At 39.2% G+C, this 20,587-nt stretch overlaps 1 protein-coding gene across 1 annotated transcript in view; it reads right to left on the reverse strand.

Annotated features, from left to right (window-relative positions):
• PRTG (protogenin) overlaps positions 1-20,587 on the reverse strand; it is a 73,667-nt gene that overhangs the window by 25,386 nt on the left and 27,694 nt on the right. The window contains exons 3-11 of the mRNA XM_054273016.1: positions 20,240-20,384; positions 19,108-19,241; positions 18,713-18,850; positions 17,448-17,606; positions 16,704-16,863; positions 15,870-16,117; positions 11,832-11,996; positions 10,573-10,878; positions 9,526-9,714 (exon numbers count right to left, since the gene is read on the reverse strand). Coding sequence (XP_054128991.1) covers positions 9,526-9,714; positions 10,573-10,878; positions 11,832-11,996; positions 15,870-16,117; positions 16,704-16,863; positions 17,448-17,606; positions 18,713-18,850; positions 19,108-19,241; positions 20,240-20,384 — 1,644 coding nt within the window. The remainder of the gene's footprint in view (positions 1-9,525; positions 9,715-10,572; positions 10,879-11,831; positions 11,997-15,869; positions 16,118-16,703; positions 16,864-17,447; positions 17,607-18,712; positions 18,851-19,107; positions 19,242-20,239; positions 20,385-20,587) is intronic.

Genomic DNA, 20,587 nt, shown 5'->3' on the forward strand with positions numbered 1-20,587 from the left:
TTCTCCCAACAGCATCTATATACAAATGCAAATATAGACATAAACACACTGAGCTGGGCAGCAGGCTGTGAGCACAGCCCTCCCTGCACCTTGAACATACAAGGGAGAAAGTTGGTAAATGGACTTAAGGCACAGTAGTGTAACATCTACCCATCTATGTTTCTCTGCTCCCACATACACCATCCTACCTACCACCCCAAACCATCTCCAGTTCAACTACCTTTTTAAAAATCCACATTTTTAGGGTGTATTTGCATACAGGATTCTGTGAACTCCTCCTTTGTCTGAGTACACAAAAGTGTCAGTTGTACAAAAACCCCCAGCATGCACAACTGGATGCCATCAGAGACAGGAAACCCAAATCTTTCACAGATCTACCAAAGAGGATCAGAATTACTTCCCTGTCCTGGTTTCTACAAGCACATGCAGCAACAAGTGGTTTTGTTCTGAATGATAACCAGTTTGAACAGGGGTACAACATTCGACTATGATAAAGGTAAAAAAACACCATGAAAGTGAGTAGCAATGTTGAAATACACTCTTTATGCAAATCTTACTTATACTAAACATTTTTTCCTAGATTAGAAACAAAAACCAAAAAATCCAAAACCAAAAAACCCTAAAAAACAAACAAAAAAACCCCACCAACCAACCCCCCCCCAAAAAAAAAACCTCAAAAACAAAGAAATAAAAAAAAAATCTTAAAGTCCCAGGTTTGGAAGAGATGTTTTACAGCAAGAGGGGGCTTCTTCCAACACAAGATTCTTTTTTTCCCTGCTTCCTGCATCCCCCTCTTCATTTGCCACAGAAGTGTGACTGCAGGAAGCCTGAAAAAAACAAACATGCGCTTTTTCACAATTGCATCTTTTCCCAAAACTGAAAAAATGCTTCTGTTAGCAATAATGCCTTCATGGCAAATATATAACCAAGGTGTTACTCAAGACAGGGAAGCTACCAGAAGACATTTTAGCTCAGCTTTAGAAGTGTGTTTACTTATCACTAACACAGAAATTACAAAGATCCCCTATTCTTACCTTTCCCATACAACTACAACTAGTAACATGACCCCAAAAAAAAGTTAATGAAAAAAAGCTTCAGGATGAATTAACATTTGGATCACAACATCTGGATTGTTGTTTAACAACGGAAGAAAATAATAAATAACAAAGGAAAAAAAATTAAGAAATGTAACTAGCCCTGTACAGCAAATGTTTTCTTCTGTCCACTCTGAAGTCTCTTTCATGTGCTAATGGTGGCATTTTTTTAAACTCTTCCCCTTTGACTTACTCAGACCTTTAAGGACCTCACACATCTAATGGTTCCTCACATTCACCAAGAACAATCAAGAGAGGTCTGGGGGTTGACATGCAGTATGATTAATGGACAATGTTGATTTAATTTCCTATAACAGGAGTTTTCTCTAAGCTTTCTCCAAGGAGCAGTTTCTTTGCAATCCAGGACTTAAGTATTTTACTAATGAAGTCAAATAAATAGCAAATTAAATAATGCTGTCTCCCAGAGACAAATCCTCTCATTCCAGGAAAAAAAAGGAGGGAAAAAAAACCACCCACCATATTTAAAGTTCTGTTTAAATCTAAAAATGATTGTACAGCAGGAATGTACATAGCAGTTCAGATTTCTGGGGTTCTTTTGTTTAGTTTATTTTGTTGTTTTGTTTAAGAAACTTTATCACTTATCTGGCCATTCCTGCCATCATTATCTGCTTGCAAATTTTTAGCTTTAAACGGGGGTTATACATTTAACTTAATTTCCAGTTTCAAGAAATTAAGTCTTAATTTAGTGGTCACTTTTACTTTACAGCTATCAAAATGTACTTATTACATCTTCATTGTAATACCTAAAAACATTTTGGTGGTTCTTAATTTAAAGTTATTTACTACTTTCTTATTGTAAGGAGTGATCAATATGTCCTTTCATTAAGCAAAGTTTAACCTTCAGCTCCAGCAAATGAACAATGCAACACTATTTGCATGCATCCTAACTGTTACTCAATCAACATGACACAATCTCCCAGCTGAATTCCCACACAGGTTTAGCTCTAAACGCTGGAATTCCTACCCCAGGATCACAGAGCAGCAGAGAGCATTTCCTGCAAGATTCTAATCACTTTCCCACCGTGGAAAAGTTTACCTTTAAATACCCTGAGGACAACACATTTTGTTTCACTGCAGGCTGGCAAGTTATTTTGCCAGAGTGTAAAAAATCTTCTCCTCCTACTTTGAAGCACCCTTGATTCCAGTTCTTTGAGTTGTTACACAATTAATCTGATCCCCTGGGAAAAATGTGTCCAATTCAGTTATGGGTTGATAAAGAGGCAAAAGTCTCAAAAATTGGCAAAAGCCCTCCATGCTGCTGGAGTGGGCCCATGGAACATGATTGCTCCTGTTGCCTCAGCAAAGCCCTTATCTTTACATTATTACCTTTAACATTGCTACAAGGCATTGTCCCAGGCAGTGACACTTCCCACTCCTGACAGCTCACAGGATCTCTCTAGAGCAGGGCTTAACTTGTCTTAGCGCTCCTCATTTTGATTTTTAAGTACAGTACACTCAAGTTTATTCTGCACTGAGGATCTACTCCCTTGCCATGTGCTTCCCCTTCAAAGAGCCACTAACTTGGGAAGTTGCCAAGGCATGTTCAGATGAGGGTATCATGGCTGTTTTCCCAGATAACTGAGTTCAAACTGGACCACAGCATGTTCCCGAAGGTTTCATAAAAATATGTTAGACATAAAAATCCTTCCAAAACACAAACTACCTGTTCATGAAAGCTTTTAAATAAGAGAGAAAGAATGCATCTTTCTGACCCAAGATTAAGTGCTTATCATTCTGACAAATTAATACATTTCCACAAGTTTTAGAGTTTTTACTCAACATTCCATGAGTCTGTTGTTGAGTAAAAGAAAGCCCAGGGATTCCTCTTCATAAGGGTCTGTCATAAATAGCATTTTAATCAACACCAAAACAAGTTATGCTGCTAATGCAGATGTTACAAATGTCAGTATTTCAGTGCAGTTGATTACTGACTAAATTGGTAACCTAGATGTTGATGATGTAATTTAAAATTGGCAAAGATATTAAAAATTAATTAAAGCTTTCCACTAGAAATGAACTGTATGAAAATAATATTTACTTTCAAAAAAACAAAAGTATGGGCAGAAGTAACTGTGATGTGGTTTAGAAAAACACATAAATCCAATTTCTTTTTAAACTCTTTTTAAATTTCAAATTTAAATTCTGACAGAAAACATAGAGGACAAAGCAATCTTTTTAAGAACAGAAATTAAAGTGAAAATATGCAATAATGATACAAATCTGCAATACTGCACAACGCAAAACAAATAATGGCAGAACTGCCCAGGAAGGAAGGCATTACATTTTTTTACAGATGTGTCACTTGAACTGCACAGAAGGTATGCAGCATTAGCAGCTGACAGTTACCTGGCCACTCCCCAGCAAAGCTGCTCAGAACAAGCTGATATTTATCTGGGATTCCCACTCAGTGCTTAAATAAAGCTTTGCCCAAGACACAGTTGATGCAATGGAAGCCAGGCTGACAAGCTCCAACAAAGGGCCACAGACTCCAACATCAGCTTCAGTTTTGCCCAGTAAGAATTCGATTTACAACCCTGATGAATCAATTTTTCACCTAAGCAGAGCAGTGCAGTATTTTCCCTCCATAAGGAAGGCATGAAGCCAGTGGGTGAGTCTGGAACCAGTGTCTGCTCACCCCGTGTCAGTGTGTCTGCCCTGTGCAGCCTCCTGCTACTCCCCCAGTACAGCCCAGCTGCACACAGACCAACAATACATGAGCAGAAATGCCACACAGGACAGAGATTTGATGCCTTCCCTGCCTCTGCCACTCAGCCTGGTATTCCACAAGCATGGATGGTAAATGTGAGCCTAAAGGGAGCTCTCCGCTACAAACAGCCCTGGAGAAATTACTAGCACTGCCATACACTGGAAACAAAACATGATGCAGCAGTTTGTAAATCACAACAAAACACAAAACCCAGCTTGATCTCTGTGTGCATTTATAGCCTGTAAAATGCAATATGGTTCTTGTATAAAAGAGGTAAAAGCTTATCAAAGAAGCATTTGCTTTGATATCTTACAGGTAAAAAAGTTACAGGGTAATAAAGCTCCTTCCATTCTCTCCTCTAATCTATAATCTAACTTTCAAAATTTGAAAGGAAAAAAGAACAGGAAAAAATGATATGCAGATATGCCATGTCTGCATTTGGAAGACAGACTCATTTAGAGTGGTGACAGGTCTGTCTTTCATGACTGGAGCCAGGAATGTGTGTCTCTTGTTTATTGAGGTGCCACAGAAGCACTCTCATAGCAGGACTAGGCAAGAGCTTGGCTTTGTTAACTACAAATATACATTATCTGCCATGGCTGGGGAAGAGAAAGGGGTCACAGTTAGCTGATTTTAAACATGCCCAGTTTACTTCCAGGGCTTTTGGTTTTATTCCTGTGCAATTTGACCAATTCCTCCTCCCCTCTCAGCAAATCCCTTATGTTTTAGCTGATAAGTAGTAGTAGCAAGGCTGTTACACACAATCAGGAGAATTGACAGATAAGAGGTTTAGTTTAAGGATGTAATCAGCAGGAGTAAACATTAGACTGACCCAGCTGTAAACAGTGGAAATAAATGATAATATTTGTCCTGCTCACCTACTGAGCTATTACACACTTTCCACTATGTAACAATGTAAATATCATGACCACAGTATATACAGCAGGCAGTGCAATCATCTGGCTTTCCAAGCAGGAAAACTGGGCTTTTAGTTGATATTTTTTAAGAACTAAAGAAATTTCCGATTCTTTTTTTAACAGAGCTGTCTTTTTGTTCAAGTCACCATTTCACTAACTGTGGATGTCTGATCTGATGTAAAATACCTCAAGCAGAAAAAAGTACAGCTGTTATACTAAATTATATTTTCTTTAATGCCATTTGAGAACAGTTAACAATGAAAAAAAAAGTATTTCTCAAGAAAAAGCTGTGTTTCTTTCACATCACTTCATGAAACTGTAGGAATGCCTGGCTCCTTGAATTTCTATGGGAATTCCAAACTAAATTTCCACAGTAATTTATAAACAAAAAGCAGTATCAACTCCCATATACACAAATTTTCCAGAGCTGTTAAATACAAGCATGTGAGACTACATTTTGACACCAGCAAAACATGAGATAAAACTGAAATTACAGCCCCACCTTTCAGAAATGACTGCATTAACACATGAAATGCACTTAGTGCTCCTTCTCAGTACTTCAGCATTTGCAGTTCTTAAGAAAGATAGCATCAACACTGTCAGAGATGCCATTAAGTTTTTAAAACTTACATTTTTCCAGCATATTCATTTGCAATATGGTGCAAATGAAAGTGCTGTGTGCTATCTCGCCACCCTATCAGCTGCTTTATGAAACTTTAAAGCACTTTAACAGGATCATTACAAGAGAAGCTTGGGTGATGTGCAGCAGGCAGCTTAATTGGAGGAATTCTTTGCACTGACTCTTCTTACACATCCTTATTCAATTTCTATGGACTGTTGAATGACCTTGTCATCTTTGCTGCCCTGGACTAAAGCTTAGCTGCAGTCATGGCTGTAACACAATATAAATAGATCCCAGGGAAATTAAACAACTGAAGGCCGAGTCTCTGGGGGAATCCTAAGTGTAGTAGGTAGCTGGCTAAGTCTTCAGCAGAAGCTCCCTTTCCAAAGGGGAGTGCCATGCAGGGTCACAAAATGTGCCTTTGTGTCATTCAGACTTTGACAAATTCTTCACTTGGAAATATTGTCCAGGTCAAGGAACACTGGGAAATGCACTTTGCTTTATTTCTCCTCTCTGTAACTGGGAAGAGGCAGAACACAGAAGAGCTTTCAGACAGGCAAACTTTTCTGATTAAGACCAAACTTTTTGGAGTACATCACACACATGAGTCTGACAGAACCTAATTTTTTTTCCAAAAGTACTAGATTGGGGCACAAAAAAATGCCAGTGGGTAATGTAAAACCAGAATGTTCCCCAACAAACTCTTCCACCAGCAAAACTCACTTCAACTTCTGAACACACATCTTGAACCATTACCTGGTACCAGCAGACTTATCAAGCCTCACAATGAAAGACTTTCTGTGAGGGAAAAATCTCTAGACCAGGAGGAAGAAATGGAGGAATTAAAAATAGAGGCAAAAATGCATGGTATGCAGCCAAGGGTCTGCTCCTGTGGCACATTCAAGTAATAATGGAATTTTACACTGGACTAGGAAATGGCCTGCTATTGAAAAATAAATGCAAAGACCTTTAACACAAACAAATGTCTATGTGAAACTGTGGATATTTATTTTGAGAATAAATGATCAGATCATTTAATTCTATTTACATGGTGACTATCATGTAAATAATCCAGTTTAAAAATACACAGAAGTAACTGGGTGGACTTACACTGGAGAAAGAGAGGTCATGTCTCAGCCAACCAACAAGAGACTAAAAATATGCAGCATAATATTCATATTGCCACATTCCATGTTTAAACATTGTCATCTATTTCACACTAATGTGCTGATTCTGCTTTATCTATCATAATTATACTTCCATCAAGAGTTCTCCTGTAGACATTTGCAATCATTTATAGTAGTTATATCAAAGCTACCCACAACCAAGCAATCAACAGTGCTTGTAATAACAATGCTAATGTTCTCTGGTTAGAGACAATCATGAACTCTCATTTTGTGATGCACTCTACAATTGCCACAGGGTAAGTGGAATGTCCTCTTTAATACACATATCTTGCACAACTGGCATTTGTACCAACATCTGCAGAAAGTTCCATGGGCAGATGTACTGACATGCTCTAAATGGCACTACAAGTCTATCTGCAGTTTATTAACTATGCAGAAGAACAGGGAATGTAGGGCAGCTGTAGTCATGACAAAGACATGAAGAGGGAGTGTTTGGAAGCCATATAAATTCAGTGGCAACAGATAATGCATGAGAAACTGCTCCTTCTTTACTGGGAAGCACCTAGGACTGTGAGCATATTCTTTCAAATTAGGAATAACCCTTCCTTTTGACCATATTATCCAACATATGTTACACCAAAAGTCTTAACACACACCTTTCCCCTTCGAGCTTCACACTTGCAGTATTCTAATTCCTGTAGCTCATAATGAAGACATTTATTTTAAAGACTCTGTCAATAAATCAGGAGTTTAGTGTCCTCAGGAGAGGCAAATGGGTGACAGAACATCAGTGCTCAAAGCCTCTGTCCAGTTCATGAAAAATCAGTTTACCATAGTCACAAACCCCAGTGTGGTGGCTTGCCTTGTCACACCTCAAATTGTACCAGGTAGGGGTACATCCTAATAACTAATAGTTTTAATTTTTAAATGAATAAATAAAGAAATGTACTGGTCCAAATCACTTAGATTATTCACAAGAAATAAAAAGACGAACAAATCACCTTCTTAATGAGCGGATGTGGCTACAGTCTTTGTGAATTTATGTACTGCATATAGTTCTACCTGCTATAATCACCAGGTGTGCAGCTGCCAGGAGCAGAAGACTGGCTGTGTATTGCTTTCTAAGAAATAATTTGGCATGCACAAGTATTTCAAGAAGGGCAATCAGACAGGCACTATCACTACAAGAAGTCTCTGTGAGCTTTCCAAGCTGCAGTGTAAGTAATCATCTTAGCCGTGGAAAATCATGACCTAATCAATTTTCCAGAGCTGAGTATTTTGTAGCTGTAATGATGAATGCCTTTTACTGTAAATGCTATAAAGCAAAAAAACCAAAAAAACCCCCCCAAAAAAAAACACAAAACCCCCAAAACAAACAACAACAATAACAACAAAAAACAGCAAACAAACTTAGGAAAATTCATATTTGATATACACTTCAAGTAACTCAATACATCCCATTAAAAAAAAAACCCAAAAACTACTCTTTAGTGAAACCAGCCTGCACCAGCACAAATTATGTAGATATGAAAAATATAAATTACAGCAATCAGAGTATATGGAATGTATCATGTTTTGGTCACCATATTTAGATACTGAGAATTATGATAAAGAATAAACACTCAACAGATCACATGCATCATGACTGAATGGTTAACTCAAGCACATGAATTCTTCCTTCTTGCAACTCAGTCAGCTGTGACTGTGGAAAAGTTATAATTTCCAAACTCACTTTTCTTTCATTTTCTCATCTGTCTACATGCTTAATAGAAAGAAAATCTAACAAAAACAACACAGATAATATACATTTTAATGTAATTCTGTAAAATAGTATTTTCATCTAAAGATTATTAGTGGGCTGAGAAAATCCATATCATGTAGATCACATTGTTAATAAGTTTGCACATATTTGAAATTACAGCTTTATATTGCATAATAAGAAAAAGATTTATGCACTTCTGTCCCAGGACACACAGACACCACATCCTTTCTGTGCTCTCAGAGGTGCTCTTTTGTCTCGCAGCTCTGTTAAACAGTCGGCCACTGCCAGATGCTCTGGCTGGAAATGGTCACAGATGGTCAGTTGTCCAGTTAACAGACCAGAATACTCCTCTCAAATCTCCCCTAAAATTGTATCTCAACTGTATGCAGCAGATGAGAATATTTGAGCATGGTCAGGAAGGCATTTGACCTAGTTAAAACTGCAGGTTAACTTTGATAACTTAGTCAAGATTAATTCTCCACAATACCACCAAGTAAACTATCTCAACACAGTTCAAACAGCAAGTGTCAAGTCCTATTTTACTTTTGCTGATTATGTGATAGAATGCATCTTTTGATGAAAGAAACTCTCAGTTCTGCATGTAAACAAAGTACCTTCTACCTTGGGATGATCCCAACACATCTGTACTAACACACATTGCAAGAGCTACAGGAGGAAAGGGAGTCAGGTGACCAGTGGAAGGACTCCAGTGGTACTCAGCAAGCTCTGTGCTCAGTCCTACAAATATTTAGCAGTACTCCTTAAAAATATTAACAGGATTATAACAAGCACAAGAGCTACTTGCTTCTATGTTGAACAAGCAGTGCTTGTCATGCAGTATACCTACGACAAAGGCTGCAAGTAAGACAGAAAGAGGCTAAAAATAGCAGAGAAAAAACTTTGGTGTTTTGTATTAATCTTTCACTGTTCCTAGATCAGGCATAAACACCAAAAATATTAAAAACCTGCATATTAAAGTGAATATTAAAAAGACATGTCATTTACTAGCAGTATTTACTAACTAAGTTCTGTATCTTGTGATAAGTAGTTGGGTGTCCTTCCAGCTTATACATGATTTACAAGATCTGGTTATCTAGGTGCAACACATATTTTGTGAGAGGATTATTCCCTCAGCAGCCTAACTCAAGACTGCAAAGCTTATTGCTGGGAAAACAGGTGGCCAACCTAACTCTGCTGCCTTGCAGGTCTAGTGAGTTAAGCCCTCTAAGGTGTCACTGTCTTCCAAAAGAGTTGGGAAGAATTTTGTACACTCACCCAAGCCACTGACAATATATTCCAGGTCACTGGCATCCAGCAGAATGGGTCCATTCTCCTGCTGCCCCTCTTCCTTGTAGTAGAGTTTGTAGCCCTGGACAGCAGCGGGGTCCTCAGCATCCTGCTGCCACTGCACAGCAATGGTCGTGCAGTTCATGGGCTCCAAACGCAGCTCGGGAGACTTCGGGGCTGGGGTTACAGAAATGCAGGCAGAAAATAGTCTTGTGTTCTAGAAAAAGCACTTTTCATGCAAAAATCTGGATGTCTATCAGTCCAAACCTCACTTCAGACTTTGATTCTATCTCATCTGTGTAGTCATGTAATTATTTCTTTCTTATGATACCTGACTCCCTATAACCTAAATCTAACAACTTAATTTAGAATACAACAGAATAGAAAAAGCTTTTAATTCTGCATCTTAATAAATAAGTAAATAAATTTATGAGGTAGTTCTTTTTAAGCAAAAACGAAAACATTCCAAAGATAATTACAAAGTTCCTTCCTGCTTTAAAGCGAGCCAAAGCAAATATGATTAACAATACCATCACACTTCATCAAGTGTTAATAATTCACTATAGCAGTCAAAACTCAATTAAATCCAAAGCAGAAGGATGTGAACTACAGCTAAGGAATAAAGTTAAAAATTCAAATCTGCATAGTTTTCAAGCTATTTTGCGAAGATGAATGTTCTTCTGCATGACATTACTAAATGATAATAAAATTCAAAGCTCAATTATAACAAATTAGACTTCATGTATCAAGTCAATTTGCATATTCAAAAGATGCATGCAGTACAAACACACATGAAACAACTGAGATCCTTTATTAGAACATTACAACGCTAATGTGCGGCATTCCAGTTTGCAGAAATATATTTTACACTGAACAAAATGGCACAGGAAACGCTAGTTCATGTTTGTGAGCTGCTCAGATGCTTTAGCTTCTAGCCTCATTTTCTTCTGCTCTATACAATTCGAATTAAGAAAATTTAGAAACCCAACAAGCCCAAAGCCCGTGCTGCTGAGTGCCCAGCCTGCCGAGCCTTACCTCTGACGCTGGTGGCTTTGGGGGTGCGGTGCGAGGTCCACAGGGACGCCTCTCCCCAGCCTACCCTGGTGGCCGCAGTGATGCGCACCAGGTAGAGGCTGTCGGGCCTCAGCCCCTCCAGCAGGTGCTCGTCAGCGGTGCCCGGCAGCTCCAGCACCTGCACCTTGCTCTCGGTGCTCAGCCTGAAGGACACACGGTACAGCACCACCTGCCCCCTCCTGTACTTGGCAGGGATTGGCAGCCAAGAGATGAGAATGTCTGTAGGGCTCCTGCTCGTCAAACTGATCTCAGGAGCTCTCAAGGGAACTAAAAAGGCAAAGACAAAGCTTTTGAGCTCAGGGAAAAGACAGAAAATTCTTGTCTGATACCTTAGACTACAATGAGATGCCAGGAATGTAAACCTAAATAATCCAGCAAGTTCTGTAGATTCTTAATGATAATTGGACACTTCTCACCTGCTGCATGCAGAACAGCTTAAGCTAACTTTTTTCTGTAAGGCCATCAAACTTTTTTCTGTAAGGCCATTTCTTCTCTTATTGCTGTCATCAGTAATCAAAGGCAATCAGCACCTGACTGGTGTGACACACTGCCTGCCAGGGTTTGATGCAGCAGCTCCAACCCAGGGCCCAGACAACAACCTGTAGCTAAACACTTGGTGCATGTTTTCTTCCCCTTACGATGTAATGAGGGTCCTGATAAAGAGACTTGCAGACAGCTAGAAATGGCAGTGTTCCATGCTGCCAAAGCTTAACCCTGTCAGAACTTATAAATCAGATCTAATGATCTACACTAAGCAGTGTGTTGTTGCCATGATGTTCAGATTAATTAAATCATTGCGCAGAAATAGTCAGCGGGGTCTTTTACAAAATTCTGATTCTACTACAAAAGGCACAAAGACACAAAAAAACCAAAACAACAGGTTAATTTAAAAAAAAAATCTTTAAAAAATTTGACAGTAGCCTAAATCCTAGGCTACTGTCAAGTTCTCATCATGAAAGGAGTTCTCAAAGATCTAGAATAGTTATTGACATGATTTAATGAAATGTCTTTCAGCACAGAAAGAGACTGTGTAACACACAGTACTGCTCTGCCAGAATGTTATTTTATTCTCATTCCTTTTGTGAGCTGCTGCCTTGCACTGTGGTATCCAGAAGTCTCACTGGTACCAAGAGAAATTCAAGACCCTCAAGAACTGCTACCACTGGACTGCACAGTTTGACTCAGTGCAGATAAGAACATTCACCAAAATAACTTCTTACCATCTTCAAGGGTGTGCTGAGTGACATGATCTGACATCTGACTGGCTCCCAAAGGCATGTAAGCCACAATATAGAAGGTGTAGTTGCTGGCTGGCTCCAAGTCATCAATGATGTAATGGGTTGTATCATTTCCAATCACCACTTGGTACTCTTCATTATTTAAGCCTGGTATAAAACAGGGGTTAGACAAACAAAAATTGCTGAAAATCCTCGAACATCACAGTATCTTGGCTTTAAGATCTCATGAAGTTAATTTCATGTTCTTCCCCAGCCTGCCTCTATTTTTAAAACCCTGTTCAGCAAAAGCTCTTTTATGCACAGGAGTAACTGTGTCTTGCTGCAGTATAGGTTGTGGTGTTTCAGGATTTTCCTCACTAAGGGATGCTGAATGCAACTCTAAACCCTATTTAGCATTAGTCACAACAAACTGTGCTCACTGTACAGTAACACAACAGACAAGCTCTAATAGCCTTATCATTCATACCCAGCTTCTAAATCTATTTGTTTAGAGTCAGGCGTTTTTTTTTCAAAACCTATTTACAGAGCCTTTCTATAGCAGACTGTAAGGAATGTGAGGGCTCCACTCCATCAAAAACAAAACAAACACCCTCCTGCCCCCCAAAAGAAACAAACAAAAAGAATTTATTCAGCAAAAGGATCTCATTTTAGCCCTGCAAGTACTATTACATTTGATTGACACGTTTTTTATTTTAATTTGGAGAAAGGCCAATAAGAACAGACCAGAATAATCTTCAAAAATGTTTGGCTCCTTAGCAAGTTGCTAAAAAAAATAAAAAAATAAAAAAGAAAAGAAAATAATTGTCAGCAATTCACACTAAAATATGCATAGCAATGCATGCAGCAGTCCTTGTCTTTGTTGGGCTTTATTCCTTTAGAGGAAGGCTATAAAGTGGAGCAAGTGTGGTGAAAGCTGCTGTGTTAAGGAACAATTCACACCAAGTGCATGTCAACTTAATCAAAACTCTGTAAGAGCCAGCTCCTCCTCTTCACAACTGAATTTATAAACAAAACCAAAGGCAAATTCCACCATTAAGTTTTCCCACATTTATGAATTAACTTGATAGCATTTTAATTAGACAAGATTACGAGCATCTCACAACAGACTAGTTAATGACTTGTTAATTAGGAATTGCAAGGCACGATTTCTGACCTGCTAAACAAGATCCTTGAGCTCAAATTAAAAGGACTTGTTCTCTCATTGAATGGATTGCTGGGCCTCATGCAGAGGCCCTAATGAAACAGCCATAATAGAGAACAAGGCTTGCCTTCCACCACAATCAGCATCCCCTTTGTGCCTTTTCTAAATCACTAACAAGGAATTAACACACTCCAACATGCACGCTCATCAGACTCATATTCTTCTTGCTACTATGACCCCAATTTCAATGTAAAATATTCTGCTAAAAGAAACAAAAAACAAACACACAAAACCCACACCTGTTAAGTTTTTTCAACTAGCTTGATTAAAACACTAACTTTTTTTATATAGGGAAGAGAACCTGAAGTTGTTTCTACAGTGAAACATCAGAATATGTGAGTTGTGAAATGTAACAATAAGTGATGGCATCTTTTGTATTCAAAGCACCTACCACACTGTGATGTCTACAAAAAACCTCTTTAAAATTGCATACAATTCATGCATTATCCAGTTTTGCTTTCCATAAAGTTTATGGAATCATAAACATCAGTTTATGCCAACTCAGGAGACTTGGCAAACATTGCTTTCCTTTGGCAATGCTATGTTCTTTCCTCACACTTGCAAAGGAGGTTCCTAACTAAAGGAAGAGAGCAATACATCAATAACTTTTTTGTTTATACATTTATGTTCATAAGAAGCTTCAAGCAATGATAAAACCTAGTCAGGTCAGATGTATCTGAGATAATTTTTAACCTTCATTATGGTCAGAAACAGGGTGTGAGGTAATGGGGAAAGACAAGCTGAAAGGAATAACAAAAGCAATACATTAATACATAATATTTACATTAATACATAATTATCTAGAATTCTTAGAGAGTAAATAAGATGTTGACAATGTCAACAGTCTATGTTAGAACCAACCTGGTACAGTGTGAATCTCATAAAAATATTTTCCTTAATATTTAATTTTCATTTCTTTGAATGCAGTTGTTTCTAAATTTACATTAGAGAGATGGCTGATGTGATAATTTTTCACAAAGGCATTTTCTAGACTTTCAATAATGCCTCTGATATGAGAGCAAGATCCTCAGAAAGGTTTATAGGCTACCACTCTATCACTTAGAAAGTTATTATTTTTACAGAATTGCAGTCCACTAGCCCATCAAGTTCAACATTTTTCTATAAAATAAGACAAAAGCAACTATTAAGTTCTGATGCAAATTTCTGATACTGTGAAATCATGTTACAAAATTACATGCAGATCACCTACATTTTGAATCCCACCACTGTAATTACTCCTCTTTACACAGCCTTCTCCACTCTCCTTGTGTGGATTTTTTCACTAATGTGAAAGGATGCACAACAACATTATATTAAATAAAATAAATACCACAAGTCAGTCAGGAAAGATGAAAAAAAAATGGGTATTTGGGAAAGTATGTTCAAATAATTCAGAGGTTTCTGTTTGACTGCTTTCTTTTGTTTGAAGTTTGTTTTGTTTTTTACACCAAGGCAAGCTATAATCTCATTTCGCAAAATATAACATTTAGATAAGCAAGCAAATAAGGCAGGGACTGCAAAATCATTTTGCAAAAAACTTATTCCAGAAGATACCTCCTTTCACTACTCTGCAAGATTATTTCCTGCACAAACTTCCCTAAGAACACTTTCCCAGTTTCTTTGAAGTTATCTGGTCTCTGCTCTCCACAATTACCCAGATAAATTATCCAGTGTGACTTTATTCATATTAGCTCTAAGAGGGGATTGTGAGCACAATACCTCAGTGACTGGAAGTAGGGGGTAATTTCCCACCCCTCTTGTTCTCATTATCTTTTAAAACTCTTTCCTTCCTTCCTTCCTCCAGACAAAATTCTCCTGTGTCCTGAAATATCCCACTTGCAAAAGCAAATGTGGCTATTCCTGCATCAGCATTAGAGTAATTAAGCTGTCCTTCCTGTCCTCCGCTTAGCAGATGGCAGGCTGGTATTCCACACAGGGCTGAGCATCTGCAGTCCTGTCCTTGAATAAACCACTTACTGAATAGCAGTGGAAACAGAAATCACTCCAAGAAGACAGGGTTGCAATGCACCTCGCTGGAAGCCATGCACTAACAATTTTTCAAGTCATTAAGCCATCACCTTCTGCTCTTGAAAAATGGCTGTTTCCTACCACCTTAAATTACCTTAACTCAAAGCAATTACATAATACTAAGGGATTTTAAATTGTCTAGTTACTCATTTTTATTCCAACTACCCATTCCATTCTATACAGGAACTTGTATATCATTTCAGAGACTGGGATAAGCCACTCATGGCCATCCAGCATTTGAACAGACTTTTCTCATTGCAGGAGACCAAGGGATGAAAGAAGAGTAGGTTTTACCATTTGGCCAATATTCCTTTTAAGAGAAGGTAGTGAAGACAAAGTATCAACTATTCTACTCCAAAATATATGAAAGCCAGTAAAGTCACAAGATTTTGGGGATCTAGACAAAAGAGCAGTCTGTGGTCAGAAGTTCAGCTCTGTAAACCTCCAGGACTCTGCCATGCACACACTGAGAGGAAAGGCAGAAATTCCTGCTGAGGACAGAGGGAAATCCAGAGAGCCCTACAGAGGGCCCAGCTTCCAAGGCCCTGTCCTAACTTCAGGATCTGCTCACTGGAGCCATCAGACACAGGTAAGTTGGAAGAACACAGACCCAAAATGAGATGATGTGGGAAAAGCACTTTTCCCCTTGTTGACTGCAGTATGCATTGATATGCTGGAATGCTCTGATGCAGCCCTGAATATGAGCCATTCACATCTGACAGTCTTTGCAAGGACATTCAGGCTCTTGTCACATTCAAATCATGAGATGGCATTGAAATCAAACTGCTTACCTTCAGCTTTCATGTAATGCACAGAGTATGCAATCACTTTGTCTGAGTTGTAGAGTGGCCTCTCCCAGGCCAGCAGGATTGCTGAGCTGGACATGGTTTCAGCGTGGACGTTGTAAGGAGCACTGGGCCTGTCCTCTGACATCACCACTGTCAGCCTGGCCCTGGACAGAATGGAGCCCTGGCTGTTCTCAGCCATGCACTGGTAAATGGCATCATCTTCAGGAATGATCTGGTTAATCACCAATTTACTGCATCCAAAAGGAAGAAAAAGAGGTGGAAAAGAAGCTCACATCTTGGATAAACTTAGCTACACCTAAGTGAAACAGTTATGTAGTTATGTTTGCCTCTGTTTCCTAAGTTTAGTATAATTGACTTACATGCCACAAATTCCTCTATTACAAATGGATGCTCAGCAGTGAAATTTAGCACCTTGAAGCATTCTGCAAATCCTGCCATGTTTCTGTTTGTGCCTGCAAAGCCAGGCACAGTGAAAACAAAACTTCACTGCAAAAAGCAGACTTAAGCTTGTCATGCCTGGTATAATCGTAATAATAGTAATAATAGTAGCAACAGTAGCAACAGTAGCAACAGTAGCAACAGTAGTAGTAGTAGTAATAATAATGATAATAATAATAATAATAATGATGATGATGATGATGATGATGCCTGGTATAATAAGCCTTAGTGATTTTTGGTGTTGATTAATGTGCATCCATCAGTACATTTAATGCCCCATTGCAGGTTGACTTGAGTTCTATTTTGATTGTCTACTGCAATGTCCTCTTTTGGTAGCACATCACTAGCACTGCTCACCTACAGCAATTGCAATCTTACCTGTTGTACATTTTTATTCTACCATTGGAGTGTATTCTCCTTCCATTTTTCAACCATGAAATTTTGGGGGCAGGATTTCCTTCTGCTTGACAAGCAAAACGAGCAGTACCAGCTCTAGGCCTTGTTAAGCTTTCTGGCCATTCCACAAATGAAGGTGGAGCTACAGATAAGTTACAAGAGGAAAAAATAGTTTAAAAAATCAAGCCTCTACAAATTCCAAGACAGTCAACAATAATAATAATAATAATTAGTTTCCCAAATAAAAACCTCTCTCCTCAAGCCACTCAAACACATATATCCACAAGCAGAAAGCACATTCCTTGTGAACAAAGCACATTTGTTTAAAGATACCCTATCTGCACAGATAATATTTTTGTTCATGCATTTATGGATACAAACAAATCAAACTCCAGAATATGACATACTGTTCTCTCATAAACACATGTTTCATATTTCTGCTTGGTTACAGGGTTGTTTTCTGTGTTGAAAGCCTGTCTTCCCAGAGCAAACATTGCACCTGGCTATCTCCAAGTGCCAGTTCACAACTCAAGTCTGGAGTATCTGACACTTCCCATCTAAGTCAACAGCCAGAAGAACGCAGCCACAGTTCTGTGATCCGCTCAATCTCTGCAGCCTCCCTGCAGCCCCTGGCACACGATGTTTGAGATAAACCATCAGCCCAGCACCCAGCAGGGCTCAGGAGGACAGCCCCAGGGTGTTCACACTGCAAGGGAAGGGGCTCACCCAGCACGGTGAGGGTGGCCATGGCCACGGTGAAGTTGCGCGTGCCGGGGATGGTGGCGCGGCAGACGTAGACGCCGGAGTGCTGCACCCGCACGTCCGAGATCAGCAGGTTCCCGTTGCCCAGGACCCGCGTGTGGAACACATCAATGGACTTGTGGTCTGTGGGAGAGAGCAGAACAAGGGGGTTACAAGGCTGTTCATCTAAATAACTGAACTAAATTGGGTTGTCTATGCAGCGATGGTTTAGATTAGAGTATATAAAAGTCAAAAAATGCAAAGGAAATCACAACTGAACTTTCAGAGGTTTCCATTTTGCATTTACTTTGCTCTTCACTAGCTACCTGACCATTCAGATGCTGGGCCTCACCACTTCTTATGTGGTTTATGTCTGGAATTCACCACCTCAGTTGAAGTCAGCCTCCCATCTACCTATCACTATGATTCAGTTCATCCCTACCAACTACCACATCATCTTTACAAACAGTGATCAACCATGGCCTGAATTACGCTGCAGGTAAAACTAACACATTTGAGCACCATGTACTTTCTCCTATTTTCACACCAAATGCTCTATGACTATAATGTGAACTTTTTTCCTACTTGTTTGTCTGTAAAAGCCATTGAATCAACCAGGAAAGATACATTTATTTCTTACACTTTGAGAAATAAAAATGAAGGGAAAATTTTCATGGTTTGCTTCTACACATACAGTCCTGACTTCCACACTTAGGTACATGTTGGAATGAAAACAGAAAGCAGTTTTCATGAAAAAAATGTGATGCACTGCTCAATGTTATGATTCTTGCTGCATTCCCTCTTCTCCCCTTCCAAGCTGAATGTCCTGAGTTTATCTATTCATAGTCCAAATGGCCCATTAGCACCATGTGCAAACCACATTCTCACAGGGCTTCTAAGAAGAGTGAAAGGAACTCTTAACAGGTCTGTTTCATGGACGCAGCCATCCCAACCTGCCCCCACCACCACTTCTACTCCAGTCACCACCCTGCCTGTCCCTGTGCCTGTCCCTGGGCAGTGCAGACTGACAGCAGAAGCAGGGAGTCCAAAGCTTCAGAAAACCTCGGGGCTTTTTGACAGCAGCACTGAAGCACAGAACTGAAAGTGCTTCACTCATCCTACCTTAACCTGCTAATGGTTACCTACTGCACAAAGCCTCAGAACAGAAACCTAATTGCACAAATCCTTTCTTTCCAGTTTTACTTCCTCTCCACAGGCTGAAGGTGGCATGCTGTAATTTTAAGACCTACCTAACCGGCTCCAGGAGATGATTGGCTTTGGATTCCCTGTGGCTACACACTCCAGTATGACAGTTTGATGAAGAGATGCTGTAATGTTTTGAGGACCAGCTATTATAGATGGCTTGTGAAAAGGCTTCAAGTCTGAGGCTTTGGAGAGATTAAAAAAAAAAGATAAAAAGTGAGCACAGTTGAACAAAAACTCAAATATGAAATAAAACAGGGTTTTTTTTGAGATGTTGATTGGGGAAACTTACATTGAACAATATTTTAGCACAAGACAAAAGCAAGCAAAATTATTTGGACAAGTGGTTCAACTATAGCTTTTTAAGGCTTTTAAGTGTTTTTGCTATACTGTAAGAAAAGGAAGATAGTGCCACTGAAAGGAAATCTCACGTGGTAAATACCTGGAATAACACTCAGCACTGCCTCAGTACTCTTCCGTCTACTGGCTGCAGTTGTGGCAACACATCGGTAATTCCCAGCATCCTTCTGCTCAACACCATAGATCTGAAGCACTCCTGTAGGCAGAGCAGTTATCCTGCCACAGAAACCAAAAATAAAAAATGTAGATAAACATTCAGCCAGTGAACACGGGTCGGGGAATTAACTCCTTGATTTACAACAGTCATCGCTACACTGACCCGGGAACAGTAGGCTGGAGACTCAAAAACATTCCCAATACATGACTCACCTCCTGCCTTTCTGAACTACAGGCAAAATTCCCCTCAGCACCACAATGAGAGCAGAGGAATTTACTTTCAACAAGCAGATCTTTCTTACTCTCAGAATCAACCATTCCCAGCCTTCTTTAGCCTGCTACTACATCCGTACTGTTCAGGCTGGCTGACTTTTCACAGCAGTTTCTGATATATGGGCATAACTGGTGTACAGTTCCCAGAAACCCACCTAGGGTTTCAGTTTTTAGTTTCTCTTTTTTTCTTCCTTTACATGAAGGGTATCTTAGATACCTTCAAATGGAGTTACAAGTCAAAAAGCACAAGAGTCAGTTCAATGAACACAAACTGGACATGAAAAGAATCTAGCAGAGAGCAAACTACATTCTTCAAGTTCATCAGTTCATGACAAGACCCCCTTACACAGAATTTCCCTGTTTTCATGTGTTTTATCTCAATTTCCTGTATATATAATTCTTTATTGTTCCTCTAAAGAAAACAAGTTCAGCATCAATTCTTCAGTGAAAGCAATCCCACTAGTTCTAGCAACCCCCAGAGCCAAAGCTCACCCATTCCATTCCCCACTGCAATGCCTGCTCCTGAGGATGACTTCATACAAAATTCACCAATAAGAACTCAAAGACCAGCGATTGCTGTGCAGATAACAGAGGGTGACTCTGGCCTGCACTCATAACACCTATTTAAAATTCATTAGCAACATATCTATGACCAGCTATTTCAATAGCTGACATGGAACCTTTTTAATGTATTGGCAATGGAAGTATCCAGATTTTCTTCTTGCAGCAGGACCAAAACGATAGCAAACAATAAAATACATTCTAAAATGTGTAACTCTACATACCTGTCCATGACTAAGGGTAAGGTTGTTCTATTCACTTCCCATGTCACAGTGGCAGGAGGGTTTGCTGTTATTTTACAGGCAAATCGAGCTACTCCACCTTCTTGGACTTCAGTTGAAAGTGGCTGGATCTCAAATGCAGAAATGGCTAAAAACAAGAGAACATCAATTTTAAGCAACTAAAGTGAGAAAAAAATCCTGGTTAAATCAAACTCTAGTTCATAGATCAACTTCTAAAAATACCCAGAAATACTTCACATAGCCCTTTTATTTCTGTATGCAAAGAAAGATGGATCTAACTGCCTTGTCAACTTAGGTCAATAGCCTGTTTTCACTGGTTGAAGTTTTACT

This window comes from Melozone crissalis, unplaced genomic scaffold, assembly GCF_028551555.1.
Source record: "Melozone crissalis strain CALT ecotype California unplaced genomic scaffold, PUWL_Pcris_2 ptg000014l_1, whole genome shotgun sequence".
NCBI lineage: Eukaryota > Metazoa > Chordata > Aves > Passeriformes > Passerellidae > Melozone > Melozone crissalis.